This window comes from Macaca thibetana, chromosome 1, assembly GCF_024542745.1.
Source record: "Macaca thibetana thibetana isolate TM-01 chromosome 1, ASM2454274v1, whole genome shotgun sequence".
In the NCBI taxonomy this organism is placed as follows: domain Eukaryota; kingdom Metazoa; phylum Chordata; class Mammalia; order Primates; family Cercopithecidae; genus Macaca; species Macaca thibetana.
The window spans coordinates 172,982,433-173,001,920 of NC_065578.1; the positions used below are offsets into that span (position 1 = coordinate 172,982,433).

General features: G+C 30.9%; 1 protein-coding gene across 5 annotated transcripts in view; it reads left to right on the forward strand.

Moving 5' to 3' along the window:
• Window positions 1-19,488, forward strand: part of BRINP3 (BMP/retinoic acid inducible neural specific 3) — a 396,225-nt gene that overhangs the window by 197,355 nt on the left and 179,382 nt on the right. For 3 of the 5 annotated variants that reach the window (XM_050783201.1, XM_050783228.1, XM_050783208.1), the window contains 2 exons: window positions 2,193-2,383; window positions 16,278-16,468. In XM_050783201.1, coding sequence (XP_050639158.1) covers window positions 2,193-2,383; window positions 16,278-16,468 — 382 coding nt within the window. The remainder of the gene's footprint in view (window positions 1-2,192; window positions 2,384-16,277; window positions 16,469-19,488) is intronic. The other 2 variants (XM_050783215.1, XM_050783220.1) reach the window with 1 other exon arrangement.

Here is a 19,488-nt window from a genome sequence, read left to right on the forward strand (position 1 = left end):
AAATATATGTCACAGCTTTAAGGTAAAGTTATGTTATTCTCTATTGATTAAATTACAAGCATTTTACAATAGCTAAAATATTAAATGAGAGTAAGCCTATAAATTTTTGAATTAATGAGCAAATATTATTTTGATCATGGTATAAAAATATCTTCGTAGAAGTTTTGTATTACTATATATCTTGAGGTATATCATCAAATTTTAGGACTTACATATTTTATTTCAAATGATCTTTTTCAATGTTTAAATTTTTATTTATATATCATATATTTAATATTATGTATTTTATATATTATACATTTACTATTATGTACCTACACTTCAGATTTAAGTAACTTTATTATAGAAGTGAATAGCATAAAAATTTATTTATATCAACTTATAAAGATAACAAAGACATTCTTACTCAATTTTGAGGGAACATTTTAATAAATTCAGTCTATGAAAGCCCTATATTTACTGAAAAGATGGCATTTTGATGAGATCTGAAAGGCAACATACCAAATTGTATATATCAGTGGTTTTATTCAAAGTATGGTCACCAGAAGAGCAGCACTAGCATGTCTGTTTAAAATGCAGATTCTAACTCTTATCTAATACCTGATGAATCAGAATCTGTCGTGAAGTTTCCAGGTGATTCTGATAGGTGCTGAAGTTTGAGAACCCTTTTTAGAAAAACGCTAATTAAAACTGTTTAGATGAGCTGATTCTTACAGGAGACAGCAAGAATTTCTCAAAGATGAAAGAACTTCTAATTTATGTTCAGGCCAAAGTCTTCCCTAGATTCGAAAGTGATTCTGATCATATAATTAGTAACAAAAATGGGTTGTTTGACTGTCAAATGTGTGCCACAAGTACTAAATATCCATAGTTAGAAACTGTCAGGGTCATGCCCCTTTGTCCTGGAAGTATGTGCACTGTTCCTCATTATTCTGTGTCAATCCTTTTCCTGCCTCCTTGCACCAAGCAATTTATTATTATTATTTCACATATTGCCTAATTGTTGTCTCCGCAGAGTTACCCTCTCTGGCCATGTAATGTAAAATATGGCCACACTTCATATAGTCATATTTCTCATCAGAGTGGTCTGTATGTGTATCTCTCAGTAAATATCAGAATTTAAAACTTTTAAAAATTAATTTTCTGTCTTTTTTTATTTATTCCTAAACATTTCTCCAAAAGGAGAAGGCTACTTTCAGATGGACAGTATGGGTCTCATCGGTAGATGAATTTCTTATCATGCACTGAGCCTGGCACATTGCAAGCATTTTTTTTGGAGAAAAATATAAATAAATATGGCACATGTGTATAAAGTGTTTAATCAACATTTTATTTGATTATTTTATAAATATGAATTAACACACTTGAAGTATTAAGCCTAGTAAAGTGTTCTTCCCTGTGGGTGACATTTGAGAATTTTATTGGACCACTTCTCAGAAAAAAAAATCACACCCAGCTTACTATAATTATTTTCTAATTTATTATCAGGCTGATTTTATCTCAGTGTAAATATATAAATTCTTTTAAAAAATGTATAAATCTTTTATAACTATATCTTTCATTTTTTCTAACTTGGCCAAATTTATCTATAAAATCACTTTGCATCTTGAGAAACTGCAATAGCTGAATTTGGATTTCCAAATATGTTGTAAACCATAATTATTAAAAATAAAAAAAAAAAGAAGAAAACTGGTTTATCTTTTGATGATGTTTTTAAAGTTCTGCAGCTCCTTAATACCCCTGAGCGTTTTTACATTCTCACTCTAAAGTGAGTAGAGAAAGGAAATCATTAGGATAATGAATATAAATCATTCTTTTTTTTTCAATATACCTTAGAAAACAAAAAAAAAAAAAATACTTTAGTTATTTTGTTAGTTTAGTAACTCTATAGTCATATTCTAGGCATAATAAAGTCATTTTTATGAATACATATTTTCTTGGGGAAAAAAATCTTGGTGGAAGCTGTTCACTTTGGGTGGCTTATTTTTTCTTTACATGACTTGGTTTTAGAGTATTCACTCCAGTTAAATAAATTATAAATATTTCTTTTCCTACTCCTAGCACACAACATAGTATTACAAGCAAGAGTAATTGTAATGTACTGACCCCAGCTAAACTACCAAGTGAACTTCTCAAATGAAAACATTCAGATAGATTACGCATTTATGAATAAAAATAAATTTGCTTTTCAGGGAGTTTGGCCGCTGGAAAGTAAATAACCTTGCAGTTGAGAGAAGAAATTTCCTTGGCTCTCCTCTGCCTCTTGCCCCTGAATTCTTCCGCAACATAAGACTTTTGGGACGTCGACCTACCCTTCAGCAAATCACAGAAAACCTTATCAAGAAATATGGGACACATTTCTTGCTATCTGCTACTCTGGGAGGTACGGCTCTTTGAATGTATTTGTGCCTTTGTGTGCTTGTGCATAAAACTGTATAAATCACAGAAAAGTGTTAATTAATCCAGATAGCTACAGTATGAATAGTTATAGAACTCATTCATTCATTTATCCAACACATTTTGAATGATTATTAAATGTCCCACACAGTGTTCACAATTGTGAAGCAGATGAATATTACTTAGTTTCTGCATGAAAGCTATTTACAATCTAATAACATACACATATTTGACATAATTATTGCACTCTTAAGGTCATATGGAAACTTTTATTTAAAATACATGAATAATAAGCAGTCACAGGTGGGGTCATCAATTTTATTTATAGAGAGAAGGAAAGGTTTCTTGGAGTACATGTTAAATAACTACAATTAAATTTTTAGCGCCATTTTAGTGTTTCTGATTGTAGTTGATACAGATTGTAACTGGTACAGAAAAAGTGATAAACAAATAATTACGACGCATAAGAAAGTAGAAATGAATAAATGTCACTTTCTCGATCAATGTATACATTTGTAAAAATTAAGGAAGCTATTGTGTGATATTGTTAAATCCTATTTAGCCATAAAAATATGGCTTTTTCATAGTGATGTATGATTCAGCATTTTGAATATACTTAAATGACATTTTAGGAGATAATGTGTAATAAGCAACATGTAACATTTTCCTAAAATCAAAAAATATCCCAGCTTTACATATATTTTTAATTTTATGTTTGATTTCAAATAATGTCCCAAATTTCATTTAGAAATAGATGTTACTTTTTCTTATAATGAAGAAGATTGTATAAAATTCAATAGGAAAGCCACAAAAACAGTGAATTCCTGCTTTCTTGTCAATTTCTTAATGAATTTACCAAAGATAGCCAGGCTGATTCACAACAATGATATGGTGCCACAAAGGGCAATTTGTTCATTTTTTAGCCTTAGAGGATGTCTTGTCTTTCCTTAACCTGCCAGCCCAGTCTTTCAGCAAGTCATGTCAATTTTTTACACCGGTATATACCCCATCTCCAGCATCAAAGTCTTTCCTCACTTCCTCTCCAGCATCTCTAGACCAAGACATCATCACTTTTTCTTTTTTCCTATAATACTCCAATGGCCCTTTTTTCACACAGCTCTTTTAAAAACTTGAGTCAGTTCATATTCACTGTTTCAATTGAAACCTAGAACTAGCCACTTAAAATCAAATCTAAGCCTCTCCCTATGATTTATAAGGCCTTACATCAATGATCTGATGGATGCTACCTTTAAACTCAGGCCTCTTCTCACCTCTTCCTCATGCTCTATTTTTCAGTCACAGTCACAATGATGTTCACATTTTTCTACCCAAATGTTATTTTTCCAATGAAGCTTTTTCCTGACCACGCTTTCATCAGTGGCACCCAGTGAACCCCATTGTTCTCTACTATTTCATGATCAAATTTGCATTTCTCACTGTATTTATTATTATGTGAAATTATTTTAATTATTTGACTATTGGTTTATTATCTGTAGTTCTTGCGTATTTTCTTAGAAATAAGGGCCCTAGCTGTATTGTTCACCACTTCATCCCCATGGCTCTAATTGCACTTCATTTACACTAGGTTCTCATTACCTATTTGTTAAATGAATAAATAAGTAAAACTTCACTTTCTTTGGAGACTGAGGTCATCCAAATCACTAGATATATGTAAACATTTATAATATTAACAGAGAATAATTGAGTTATAATTCAGGAATGATTCTGAATGAAAGCAAATCCGGAGAGCCAACTGGATCAAATTCACAAATAAAGATTCAGAATTGATGAGAATCAGTACCCAAGTAAGAGTAGATAAGGAAGGCATGAACAGGTGGAAAAAATGAGTGGATGCCTGAGTACATTGTGGAAAATAACTCCGGCATGGAATCTCAAGACATTAAAGGTGAAAAATACAGGTGACTAAGGCAGTAATAAAAGTCTGACTGTAAATACACACTATCTCTCCATTACCTTCTTCCACAAAAGGATAGTGATAAAATAAGAAGAGAAAGAGATTAGCCACATTCTTGTTGAATCCTGATTCTCCCTCCCTGCTTTTTAGTCAACTGTGAGACTTTAAAATATATTAATTCCTCTGAATTTTGATTTTTTTAATAGAGAAGGGGAGAGTAACACCTATGTGATGGGACATGGGAAGGTTAATATAAATGTTAAAAAATGTGCTTAGCACAGTGTGTGGTATAATTTAAATATGTGATGAACTGAAGTTGTTTTCATTGTATTAGTGTAGACAGCCAAAACATATAAAATATTTCAATAATTGTGAAGAGTGAGTCTGTGAAAGCTGTGTCTATTTGGCTCAATAATGTCAATTATTATTAATTGTATAAAATCTGAAAGGTAAAATTTAAATTATTTCTATAACTCCTCCTCTAAAAAAGTTCAGTGATTTTGAAACACATACTTCATTGTTATTATATAAGTGATTCAAAGCACTCGTAAGTATTTCAGAAGATAAAATATATTTTTCCAGATAAGAAAAGAAGGAAAAGACAAAGACAGAAGAGATAAAAAACCACCAAAGGTTCCCATATACATTCGTGTTCCTTAGTTTCAAAATTTAACTATGTTTTACTGTGTTGGTACTATGAATGCCACATTTTTGCTTTAAGATTCATTTTTGTTTTGTATGTTATTTTATTGTATAAACCATTTTTCAAAATTTATGACATTAATCACTTGAGGTCGATCTTCCAGTGATGGCAATGTACTCTCTCTAAATGATTTTACTTCAGTTTCTTAAAAGTTTTGTTCAAGTATTGCCTTAAAGGGGGAAAGAGATGGAATTGACACCCTTACTCACATTTTAATCTCTCAATATTCCTTGGATTGAGTTTTCATACTCTTTTGTACTGGAATTATTTTTCTTCTCAAAATGTTACTTTATTTTCCTGTGGGAATTTTTGTTTGTTAAAGATAATAATTCAGTAAAGATGCATGCAATAATTTAAATAGCTTAAAGATATAAACTATCTGCAGTTAAAATGTATACCAGGAATGATTTCTGGAAATTTTAAAATTATTGCTATTGTACTTACACAGAAATCTTTTTAGTGGCTGTGAGTTTATCATTTAACCTTCACTCGTTTTACCTGATTGAACATGTATTTGAAATTGTATTTCTGCACTTTTTAAAAGAAATGGAAGTTTGTGGCATTTAATTTGAACTAACTTCCCCACTCCTTTCTCTTAATTAATTAAGACAAAGCAAAAACTATAACACTAGTGTGTAATGTACATAAGCAAACCTTTTAAACAAAAAGCCAGTCACATCCATGTCCCTACAAAGGACACGAACTCATCAGAACATAAAGAATAACAAAAAAGCCAGTCATATTATAACTAGATGCTTCCTAAGTACCTAAATCTTCAACAAAATTTCAATGTTTTTCAAAATAAGTTGACTATGAAATACTCACTATTAGTTTTACAGTCATAAAAAGGAAATAAATGAAAAATGGCTTTTTCCCCCAAGAGTTATTTAATATATCATATTATTGATGTAGACATAAAACTTTGGGTACCATTCTTGAAGCCCTTAAGGGGATATTTTATGACAGATAAAGCCAGTGATTGAATTATCATTCTATTTATAGAGAAAAATAAATTATAAAAAACATTCTTCAATATATATTATTTTCCCCATTTATTTCATTTTATAGCTACCAGACTGTTTATCAATATAGTAATTCAGCTTGCTTCTATTTTGGATAATGATATCTAAACTCCATCACTGTTTGAATATCTAAAATAAGCTACTCAATTTAAAGAATCAATCTTGAAAAAATTGCACTTCTGAGAGATATTGATTTCTAGCTGTGGAATGTATTTAATGACCGTTTTTGTAATATATTTTATTATAATTCAATATGTGACAAATACTAAAATTAAAGTGTATCTGTGTACTGAATATAAAACACAAAATATGAGTGAATATGACAAAAATAATGACTTTAAAATTGGTGGGCTTTAATTAGGGGGAGAAAGAGAGTCTACTATAAAGCAACAAAACTGTGTTCTGGATCAATTTTAAAAGACAAAGGACTAAGGAACATAGAGACCAAAATATTCATTAAAAATTTATTAGATGTTATAACAAAATGTTTACAGAAATTTTAAGTGTGCTCTTATCCTCATCTCTCAAATTATATAGACTTATCCACCCACTCATAGTAGCCAGGAAACCTGTGGGTTCCTCTGCTACTACTCTTGCCTCTCTCAACTTTAAGGCAGTGAGGAGCAGAACAAAGTGTGTAATCTCCTGACAAACATATCCACAAAAGGAGGAAGGGTAAGAGGTGGGGTTTTCATGGGCAGCCTCTTTCCTACACTATGCCTTTCTGTTAACTCACTGCAGCTCTGTGGGCCATCAAACACATGGTAATAGTGATGATTGTTTGCAAAAAAAAAAAAAAAAAAAAAAAAAAAAAAAAAAAAGAATTCCTCATGTAGAGGAAAGTAGGAAAAAAAAAATTTCTTTTCTGAATATATATATAACCAAAATTTATTTCAGGATCAAATAGACAATATAATAAGATTTGTTAATTTAGAAAAACTGTGAAGAATACTTTTTATTCTAGGCATGAGAAAAGCAAGTTCGGTTTGACCACTGTTATTGAATGTACAATTTAAAAAGCTATAATTAAATTATTAGCAGAAATAGTTACAATATACTTTTTTCATTTGCAAGTCCTTTTAATTTTTTTTTTCTGAAAGTGTTTCTTACTATATTATATGACTAAGTTTTTGATTACTATTTGACTAAATGTGAGCATTTTTTAGATATTCAATTTTGTTTCAATACAAAAAATATCCTCTTCATTGTTGGAATAAAAAATTGATGATCGATGTGCAAAAATAGTATTAACTTCATACAATAGTGATTTAAAATAATGTATACTACCTCAATTCTTATGTAGTGTGTATATATATGTAGTATATGTAGTATACATATATATGTGTGTGTGTATATATGTAAAACTATGCCTGCAATGTAGTTCACTTATCTAAAAAGTTTTACAAAATAGTGTGTGTGTGTGTGTGTGTGTGTGTGTATGTGTGTGGTTTAAAGAAAGTATAAGTCTGAATTTAGTAAGATACGATATGGATAAAATATCAATTAGATTTTTTTTCCATTTGTTTGCATTCCCATAAGAATAAGAACTCGGAATATGCTCATTTAATTTCAGAAATAGTCAGTTCTCACTTTTCACCATGTGAATTATGTTCTGGATAAAGTATTCACAGACACTTTTTAATTCTTTGTCTTATGCCACCTTCTTTCAAAATTGATTAACTGCTGTTGTTCTCATTTTCACTTGGTCTCTTAGGAAGCACAAATTTATTTCACTTTAGTTTATAACATAATAAAGGTAATCCACCATACACACACACACACATAAATAATTTATTTCTTAAAGAAATATTAATAATCACTTGAGATGCAAAGAATTACTTTCTCTCTTAGAATATCCATTCTGTTTTAAAAGAAAGAAAAGTAAATATTTTTGAAGATTCCTATCATAGGAAATAATCAAAATAAATGTCATTGAAGGGGGAAAAGGACTGCTATACTGATATTTATTAAAATTAATCTCAGGATTACTGATATTTCTTAAGATTATGTTGGTTTCTCTCTCTCATTCTCTCTCTCTCTCTCTTTCCTGTTTCACTGGTAAATAAAATAAAATATCTGAAGTTAAAGCAATATTGTTAATCATTTCTTAATTGTTTACAAGGCAGTTATCTACAGAAGCGATTTAAAAATCACTTATGTAAATAATAAGAATAAACAAGAGCAAAATGTAATTAAGATTTCTATGACAGTTGATCTTACTAAAGGCATTCCTGGCAACCAAGGTAAAAGATAAATGTTAAGTTGTAGAATATTGGACATTTTATTATTTTCTTCTGGTTCTTTCATATAGCACATTGATAAGGTAGATAAATTACCTGTCTACTTTTTTGACAAATATATACTGAGTTACCTATGACAGTGCAAAACACCCAAGATCTTCTTAAATGAATACTCAGGTCATTGATAAAGACAGACATTTAACTTGGTAATAAGTGTTATTATGGTTTAGAACCTCATTACTTGAGTGTGGTTCATGAACCAAAAGCATCAGTATCACTTTAGTGCTTGTTTGAAATGCAGAATCTCAGATTCCATCACAGATTAATGAATCAGAATCTACATTTTAACAGGATCTCCAGGTGATTTATATGCACATTAAGTTTGAACAACACTGTTTAAAGTTATCTATATAAATTTAAAGTATAATCAACTGTTTTGAGAAATAATCTTTTAAAAAATAGCAAGAGTTTGTAACTGTACATACCAAAAATGTTTTTTAAAATACTCATTATTTCATTGTAAATAGCTCCAAAATTAGAAGTAATTTAATTGTATTTCAGTCAGGGTTTATTCATTGCCACCTAACCTCAGAGCTATTAATTTCCAGTTCCTTTATTTTCATGTTACTGTACTAGTATAGACAGTATCATTGTACCTTCAAATTGTCTTAGAAAATTTATAGTCTATTCTTGGGGGTAACTGTTAATAATCTTAAGATCAGTTACTTTCCTTTGGGATGCTTTGCAAAACATATTATATTTCTTTGTCAAAGTGAGATAAGGTTAGCTCTTTCCTTCCCGCAATATCTTGCAGATGCCAATTGGTGTTAAGCCAACATGTCTATTTCTTAACTATCCTGATATAATTGGCTCTGCTTCTTGCCAAACACGTATTTCTCTAAGATTTTTTTTTTCTCCTGATGTATATTTGTTTTCAAAACCCCCTTTTCCCCCACAATACTGTATTAGTAGCTTAGTAGATCGCACCAGGCTATGTACCTTTAACAAGTGGAGCTTAGGAAGGATGATTATCAGCTCTGAGAGCAACATATAACTGCAAACCCAATATAATTTCAAAAGGGCAACAATAACAAAAATATTGTAAGGCTTAGCACAAGTAATAATGTGGCTTATCATTGCCAAAGAGTGGACAACCTTTCTGAGGCAAAAGACTACATCAAAAATAAAACCTGCAAACAATTACATTAAAACAATGTTTTAAATGTTTATTTCTGTGAGAATGATTTTCAATCAAATAACATTTTTTAATAACTACAAATCACTCCAAGGCAGAACAGGCATTCACAATAAGATATTCAAATGTAAGGAAGTTGAATAACCAGGAAGACATCTGCCATAAATGCACATAATTTTTTTTTTCTGGGTAGAATGTAAACATTGTAGGACAACGGGCTAACTCTAGGGCAGTAGCAATTGCAAAAAAAAAAAAAAAAATACGTCCAACTCGTAAGAGTCGGCTTCACCGTAGTGAAAAAATACCCACATTTTAGTTGATCATTACAATAATTGTTGTTTCTGGCCAACGTTATATGTTGGTTTCTGTGGGTACCCTGTGATTCTGATCTGTGTGTCTTGGGAATCAAGAAGGTCTCTTTTGCAACATACCATCCTCCTGGCGGGGGTAAAAAGCAAGAGAACAGGTGTAACTTTGTGATGTCTCTCCAAACATTCATTATGTCAACATCTGGCTCACTTGTATTTCACTGATCAAAGCGTTCTCCTAATATAAGAGTAAAGGGAACACATCATGAACTACTCATAGTTGTTGTCTACAATGGATCATGAATCTATGTGTGCACGTTTGCATTTATGATGGTGTTGTAAATAGTTGCAAAGAATAAAACAATCTACCACATTATCATTACTGATTTACCTGTAGGATTCTTTTTATCCTTGTTTTATCTATTATTTTTCATATGTTTCTACCCTCAATACTATATATGAGAGAATGCCAACTGAGAAAATCCAAGTGAAAAGTAAATAGTATGAAGGTTCTTTAATTTCTATTTCTCATTGACTCAACATAGATGATTTGAAGATCAGAGTGGAAAAATACATAATTTTAAGGGCCACCTTTTATGAAAAATGTCAAATTCTATGATCCAACTATGGTATAACATTAAAATGGTGATTTTTGTTTGTTTGTTTTATTGCCCCCTGTTTCTCATTTTCTATGAAAGCATCCTTTAATATGTGCTTTTAATGACCATAAACCACCGCAAAATTTTAGTTATGTGAGACACAGCTGCATGATTTCTATGTGGAACAATCACATCTTTTTATATCGACAGTCATTAATCCTTTTGCTGCCTAACAGACTCAGAATGTTGAATCATTTACAAAATCACATTTAGTTTTTACAAAATGTGTGGATGTCCTTTGGAACCCATGTCATGCTTATGAGCTACAGCTGGTTTAATAAAATGAATAAAAATGACTTTTGAACACATTTTTTTTAGTTGATTGAATAACACTATTTCAGTTTCAAATCTGAAGATTGTCATTTAAGTATGTTCTGATGAATTGTTATGATTTAATACTTGTGGAAAAGTTACAGTAAAAGTTGAGAATGCATCTTCTCAGTTTGTAAAAATCTCAAATGACTGTGAAGAAGATAATTACAAAAGTATGATAGTTATGTATAACTGAAAAAAAAAAAATCTCTTATAGGAAAGAAATAGGCCTAGTCTCCATGTAAATTGAGTGGCCTTGTCAAAATTTCTTAAAAATTTACAATCCATGTTTTATAAAAGTTGAAATTTAGCACGAGGTAAAGGATTTACATCAAATAGTTGTGTGCTCTGTTGTAAGTAAGGGTTTTAAACAGGGTATTCATTAAAGGAACTATTATGGTGATTTAAACTACAGATTTAAGTTGCCTCATGCATACCTGCAAGGAAAGTTTTTGCATACATGGATTAAAATTATACCGTAGAGAAGAACCATGAGCAATTTATGAATGGATTCTCTTTATCAGGCTATTAGAAATGATAACCCACTACTATTATTAGTAATCTTATATATATTGATTATTAGAACCAATAGAAACAATTATGACTAAGTCCAGATTACCATGGTGCAATTAAAAATCTATGAAATCCTAGCTTATGAAAATTTAAAACTTCCTCATCAACTGTTGGGTCTTAATAAAAAGGAAAAGAGAGAAAGAGAACATTTACTGCACTCATAATATATGCTCTGCCAGGTACTATAGAGGGATTGTATTATTTGATCTCCACAGATAATTGAGAGAAGGATATTTTCTTTGTTTTAGAGATGGGAATGCTAAGTAAATATGCAACTGTACCAAAGCCCCATAGTCATCAAGTAGAGAGATGATGTGCTATTACTAGGATTTGCCCTTACATACCTGACTCCAAACCTTATGTTTCATTTGCCCTCATTATGTTATAATCCCTTTAGAATTGTTTAATTGAAACCAAGCCAATTAAAACATAAACAATAGAATTAGTAATAAAAGTGTGTTATGATAATACCAATGTATTATCATTTGATTTTTCTTGTGTGGAATACATATCCTTCATGACAGAAGTAAGAAGTCATATTAATCTGTAACTTACAAGCAAATGTGGATGCTGAAAAATCATTGTTTTTAAATCTCCTGTAGATAGAAAATGAAACCCCTCTTATTTGTGATGATGATATAGACCACCATTTTTCTACGTTCATCTTTAATTGCCTCAACATATATTAGGTTTGTATTATCATTCATATAGTTACAATAAGGACTATGCGAAAATGGTGGTCCCTGCCTCTTATTATTTTCCAGTTGTGTCGTGGGACAACCTAACATGTGCAAAGTATTCCTAAATCAAATTGGTTTTAATTCACTGTTTTAAGATGAGCATGTGTTTCACCTTTTTTGTGGGGTGAAGTATGGCTCAATTGGAATCCCATTAAGAAGAAATTAATGATGTGTCATACTTACCTGTAAAGCAAAGACATACATAGAAATATGGTATTTATCTGAGAAGCATTTATCTGAAAATCAACATAGATAGAAATATTATATTTAAAGAACTGTTGTGGGAGATCTTTACTCTCCGTATATGGTTGCAGACTATAGGACAGGGTTAAAGAATATATAAAAGTAGAAAGGCCAACTTCTTATCACAAATAAGATAAAATAGCTAAATTTACTAGAAACTTCTAGGTATGGAATGAGTTGATTTATGCAACTCTGAATCATAGTGGTCAATAGAAGAGAATAATAATATATTAACAATTTTTGAATGACTAGATCCCAGCCATATTCCAAACCCTTTACAGCTATCTATTTCAGCTTACAGCTGCTCTGTGAGGAAATAATTTCCGTGCTCATGTTCCATAAGAGGAAACTGAGTCCTGAGATATGTTGTTGAAGATCATTCAGTTACTAAATTGAAACCAGCATTAGAACTCAAATCCGTTCTACAGAAAATTTGGTACACTTACATCTTAACTAAAACTAATTCTAAATGTCTGTCTTCCAGGACCTCATAATCCAGTGAAAGAATGCCTTCTATTGGTCTAATTTTCTCTTCTGCTCAACAACATATAGATTTTCAATTAATGTTGCAACACTTTGAGTAATAGGAAAATTCACTACTATATAAAGGGAGACTTACCAAAAATGACTCTCTTCACATATTTAAAATGGTCTTCTTGCATCTCCAGGAGGCAAAACTAATGTCTAATTGGTTAATTGGATCAATGTTTTGAATTTAATATATTATTCAACTGAAGGAAATATTTGATATTATTATTACATTTTAAAAATCGTGTAAGTCTCCTTCTAAATACAAGAATCTGTAGAAAACATTGAATGCATCAAGGCTGAACTTGGATGCTTCTTCAACATTTTAATTCATTTTCCAAGTGGAATCATCTGGGAATAGCCAAATCCTTTAGAGTTTTATTTTAGCCATAGTATTGGTTATGAACTTACCAATTACTTCAGGATATTTTTATTATGAAAAAATAGATTTTAAACCTGGGCCAGATGTGGAACAAGAGTTATGAATATTCATCCCATTATGACTTTTTCTTCAATGGTTTTTCAAAGACACCCAAAGTAGAGATATTTGTACAATGAATACCCATATACTCATATGTAGCAACATACTGCATAAAACCATACTACTATGAATATGCTGCTCATATACTATGGTATGAAGTTTATTGATTCTTTGTACTTTTGTCTTTGTAATATATTCCAAAAATTGATTTACATTCAAAATACTGTGTTCTTAAGTCACTTTATTTTTACAAACATGATACACAATTAGTAGCATTGGATTCTGTTTTTAATTTTTAGGAATGGCTTTTAAAATTTGATATAATTTTATTTTTTATAAATAAAGCATTTAAAACTGTTTACAGTGCTTAAACAACATGATAAAATATATTCAGAGAAATCTTTCTTGCAAAAGTGTTTCTTCATCCTGTTACCTTTCTGTATCTGTAGGTAAATATGCATAAATGCTTTTGGTTAATCCTTCCATTGTTTGATGCTTTTTTCCAAATAGAAAGAAATATATACATATGCGTGTATACTTGTATCTTCCCCTTTTCTTATAAAAAACTCTTAGGAAACAATTTTTATTCACTTTGTGATATCTCTGTAGAAATAATTTTTGCTGCCTTCTTCTGGCTGCACAGTGTTCCACTGTACGGTTGTAAACTAGTTTATTCCTACTGATAGGAATTTATATTGTTACCAAATGTCAATAATAAAGCCACAGTGAGACACATTTTGCATATTTTAGTCAGTCATTCTTTGAAATACATTCTTAAAAGTAGGATTGTGGAGTTGATTATTGATAACTATTGCCAAAATTCCCTCTATGTAAGTTACATCATTTTGCAATCCCACCAACAATACATCAGAAGGCCTGTTTATTTCTAGTTTTCCCATAGATTTGCACAGGTTGTCAAAGTTTGGATTCTGGCAGATTCCATCATTGAAAAGTAATATACCAGCATACTTTTAATTTGTATTTTTCATGCTATGACTTAGATTGAATATATTTTCAAATCTGTATGGGCTAGTTTTATCTCTTCTTGTCTGAACACTCTTTTCCTATTTATTCCTGTTTTTCTATCTGAATTTTGTGTTTCTTTTTCTTGATTTCTAGGAGTTCTTGGAATGTTAGAGGAATTAATCATTTATCTGTTATATAAGTTGTAAATATTCCTTTTCAATGCAAAATTTGTTTTATTGTGATTTTGTGCTAAAAAAAATCTGGTTTTACTTGTTCTAATTAATGTATCTTTTATTTCCATACTGTGGGATTTTTAGTTATGAATTATTTCCTTCCTTTGTATTTTCATGAATTCTCCTCTAGTACTTGAATGGTTTCATTTCATTAAATAATCATGTATCTAATCTGTTTGGAATCTATCCTTTTATAGAATCATATCCCTTATTTTCCAAATTGCTATTTAGGTGTCACTTAGTAAAAAGTCTATCTTTTTCCAAGGAATTACTGTCTCATTCTTATTACATGCTAAATTTCCACATGTACTTATTATTTTATGGATATTTTTCCTGTTCTAATTTGTGTGCCTATTCATGTGTCAGCCTGCACTGTTTAATTATACAGGTTTTACAATTTGCATTCAGATATGGTAAGATGTTCTCATTCTTGCCTATTCTTTTTAAAAGTCTTTTTTACTTTTTTCACTTACAATTCATTATTGACATGATTAATTTTCCTACTTCCAGGAAACAAAAACAATGATCTATTCAGTTTTTTAATCAGATTACATTATTTTATATTAAGATAAACTGATATATTTTGATGTCGAATATTTACGCTCAAGAAAAAATATCTATCATGTCATTTAATAGGGTCTATTATGGCAACTTTCAGAAGTGACTTATAAATTTTTCATGTACGTTTCACATTTTTTGTGCCATTTAAATGGTGTGATCTAATCCGTTATTATTTATACTTAGTTAATATTTGTGTGTGTCAGTCTATTGAGTTAGTAATATTTTTATTATTTGCTTTACCTTACTAAGTTTTGTAACTGTATATGTGCAGTAGTTTGTCCATTAAATTTTGGATTTTCACCTGCGTAATCATATTATCTGCAAAAAAACATAGTTTAAGTGTTTTTTCTGACACTGTGATTCTAATTTGCATTCTCATCTATATTTGCATTTTAATATATTTATTAGCATGTTGAATAATAGAAGCAACTGTGGGTATGTTTGTCTGGTTCTGATTTTAATAGGGATGCCTCCTGGGTTTCCCCATTAAGAAAGATGCTGGCCTTTATGCTTAGGATCCTATATTTTACTTCTTTAAAGAAGTTTTTACCAAGTGGAGTGGCTCATGGCAGCAATGCCAGAATTTTGGGATTCTGAGGTGAGAGTATTACTTGAGGCCAGAAGTTTGAGATCAGCCTGGGCAACATAGTGAGACTCCATCTCTATGGAAAAAAAAACATTATTATTCATTGATTCCTAATTTATTAATTCTTAGTTAATCATAAATAGTTATAATTATTCATCAAATGTATTTGAAGCAATAAAGGATAGCAGCATTTTTGTTTCTGGATATGTTAATATTCTGAATTATATTAATGATTTCCCACTATTGAGCCAGCTTTGCACTATTGGAATTATCCTATTGGTCATGAGATATGTATTTTTAATATTTACTGTTGGATATTATTCATTATTGCTTTAGTCATAATTTTGCATCAATATTTATTAAATGTAAAATGTGTTGTGTATGATGATTTTTAGATATCTGTGCTAATTTTACACTCATTTTATAAAAATAGATTTAGAAGTTTTACATTTTCAGTATTATCAATTTTTTTATATCAAACTTTAGGCAAAATCCCACTGTGAACTATCTAGGGAGGTTAATTTTTTTGCAGGGGGAGGTTTTCTGTGACACTTAATCTTATTTGCACTAGCTTTTAAGTGGAAAATGGAATAATTTGCAATGTTATTAATGCAGGAGAAGAATCACTCACAATTTTTGTGGACAAGCGGAAGTTGAGCAAACGAGCTGAAGGAAGTGATTCCAGCACCAATAGCTCTTCGGTCACTCTGGAGACGCTGCATCAGCTAGCCGCCTCTTATTTCATTGACAGGGACAGCACACTTCGGAGACTTCACCACATTCAAATTGCATCCACTGCCATCAAGGTAAGAATGAGTTTATGCTAAAATTATCACCTTCCATTCTTTGATTCTTCTATATCCAAAATGCATTTCTATGTACTTGCTTATTCCATGAATTTAAACAATTATTTTATAAAAATATATTTACAATTTTCTTGCTTTCAGTTATGTAATATATTTAAGATGAATTTGTACGTATTTCAATATAATTTTTTACTTGCTAAGTAGGTTGAGATTTTTCATGGTAACATGTAATTAAAGTATATTTGAATTCTATGAATTTATCTTGGGGTACACAGACTCCCTATACATGGATACAAATTTGTTTTAATAACATCAATTTATTTTATAATTCTCCTTAATTTATTTTACCCATCTAAAAATACTATTCTGAGAAGAGAGGCTTTATTGGGCTTAAAGTCATCCATGGCACAAAATATTTTTAAGAAGTCCTGCTTCATGGAAAATGACCCCTCAATGTTTTTAAGATATATTAAGATGTACAGATGCATGGTTATATGGGTTTTTAGGAGGCAAAATATACAATAATCTAGAATTGGTGGATTAATATTATGTGTTCACTAAAGGCATTTGACTTTGAATACACTAAGGTTGACTTTATCAAAACTGAAAAGAGAGGAGAATAATTTAGTTCTGATTTTCGAAAGAAAAAATAAAATGAATGAGAAAAAGAGATTGAGAAATAGAGAGGAGAAATTGTTGTCTCCTAAACAGTAAGTTTTAGACATATTCTCTGGCAAATTAGCTCAATGTAATTCCACTTGTCAAATGGCCATTGTAAAATTAACAGAGTCAGAACAGTATGATCCTAGTCTAAGTTGGCCATAACAAAATAATATAGAGAGAGCATTTCAGTGTTTCAAATCTAACCTTTCATAGTTAATACAAAAATGAATGATTAAATGTAACATTCTATTACTTTATGAAACTAAAATTAATGTGTGTTCATTTTTGTGTCAGTTAGTTGAAAAGTTACTACTTCAACTTAAACCCATAAATGGGTTAAGAATGTTCAGAAGATTGCTCCAAGTATATCTTTTTGTTCAGAATGTACTGGAGAAAATAAAAGGTGATGTGGAAATACCTTTAACTTAAGGGTTACACAGACAATACGCAAAATCCTAATATTGCTAGTAGATGGTGTTGGGAAACTTCAGTAGATATAAATCATGCAATATAGTTAGTTGGCTTCTGACTCCAGGACTAATGTTATATTGAGTAACAAGTATATAAATAGTATTTATGCTGTACAGATAAAAATGTAGCCAGCATGAATGCAAATGTTTCAGTTAATTTAAAAGTTTTGGAAGATGTTGTTAGAAAAACTTAGCTTGAGGTTGCTGAGGAAAACTAGACTTTTCCAGAAATCAGTTTCAAGGATATAAACAGAAACTTTGGTCAAACTATTTTCTAACGGAAAAAATCATTGTTGTAAATGATTTTATTATATGGCTATTGATTTTTGTTGTTATTGTTTAGCACCAAGTGTGACTGTGAAATTATACAACAGTTTTTGTACTCTAGGTAAGAAATATACAGACACATTACATGTCAAAACATAATGGTTATTTGCATATACTTCTCTTCTCCCACAGGAGAAGTATATGGCACAAAAAACCATATGTTTTATTGAGGCATACTATTGTATAGAGGCATTGCATTTAGACTCTGTTAATACAAATGGGAATAATGGTGCTTCGTTAAGTCTATAACCTAGCTGTGTGGTGGAAACGAGTCCCAAAGAAGTGACACTTACAGGAAGTTCGCAGGAGAACGAAAGAGTAATCTGGAATTTGGGAGTCAACAGACTCACCTGGACAGGGCCACAGGGAATGCCTATTGTCCATTAACCATGGAAAGAAGTTTCTGTGCACATAATAAAAATGATTTAAAGTATGTGTAGAGTGGCTGGAAATGGGAGGAAAGGGGGCCTTACATTAGTTGGAGGAAACAGCAAACAGTGGGAATGATACAAGGTCTATATCACTGTGAACAGAAGTACCCATCTTGTGCTGTAACTAAGGAAAAAAGGAAATGAGATAAGCACCAGCTGGTGACAACATAGCCATGAATACAGGCATAGAAATTCATAGAGAGTGCAAGCGTGAGGTGGCGAGGTAGTGGGGAATGGGAAAGAAAGGAGAACAATTGCACCTTTCAGAATTTAATTTAGACCTAAAGGATATTTCCTTCTGAGGCAACTGTAATTTTAAGTAGCTGATGATTTTGCATGCCAGGGTTAGCTGCAGTCAGGGTTATTATGAAGGTTCCAGGGAAAGGCATTGTGCTTGTGTGCTGTGCTCAAGCGAGACTGGAGCCAGAAACCCATGACCATGTGCACTGCAGGAAGTCGACCCTTCTGAGTTACACGAACACTGATGTGTCTGTGCAGTTTTGTGTGGAGATTATCTTTTATTTTTATTACTTATCAAATGTGTCCCTGCGCAGGTAAAAGGTGTCTCTCTTCATTACAAGTTTGACTAAGATTGCAAGTGCTTAGAAGTAAGTATGAGGAACTGAGTAGATGGGTGAAGGGACTTTGGTAGGCTGGATCCAAGGGTATTCAACTACTGAAATCTTTTCTTATTGAATAAACAATTTGATGTAAAGTACTCTTGTAGTCTCTGAAACCAAGATCTCAATTCCTTTACTAAATCCCTAAAGGTTCAGTGCATTGCTTGTGTGCTTTAAATTGTCAAACTAAGGATAACAAGATTCACAATTTCTTTGATTTAGTAATGTAAGTTGTGTTTTAAGTGACGTATAGTAGGTATTTAATTTCTAGAGCAAAAGTTGTTCTGTGATTTACAGAATTTATGAGACAGAAAATTGCTAAAAAATAAAGTAAATAGAGTTGTTATCAGGTAACAGCAAAAATATAATTAGATCTGCAAAATCATGCCAGCTTTTATCATGCTAATTCTTACAAATCACAATAGTTAAACAATTTAACTATGAGCCAGTTTCTAGAAAGTGGAATAAAGCAATTTGTTTGTTTTGTCTTCTATAATTATGAATATAAA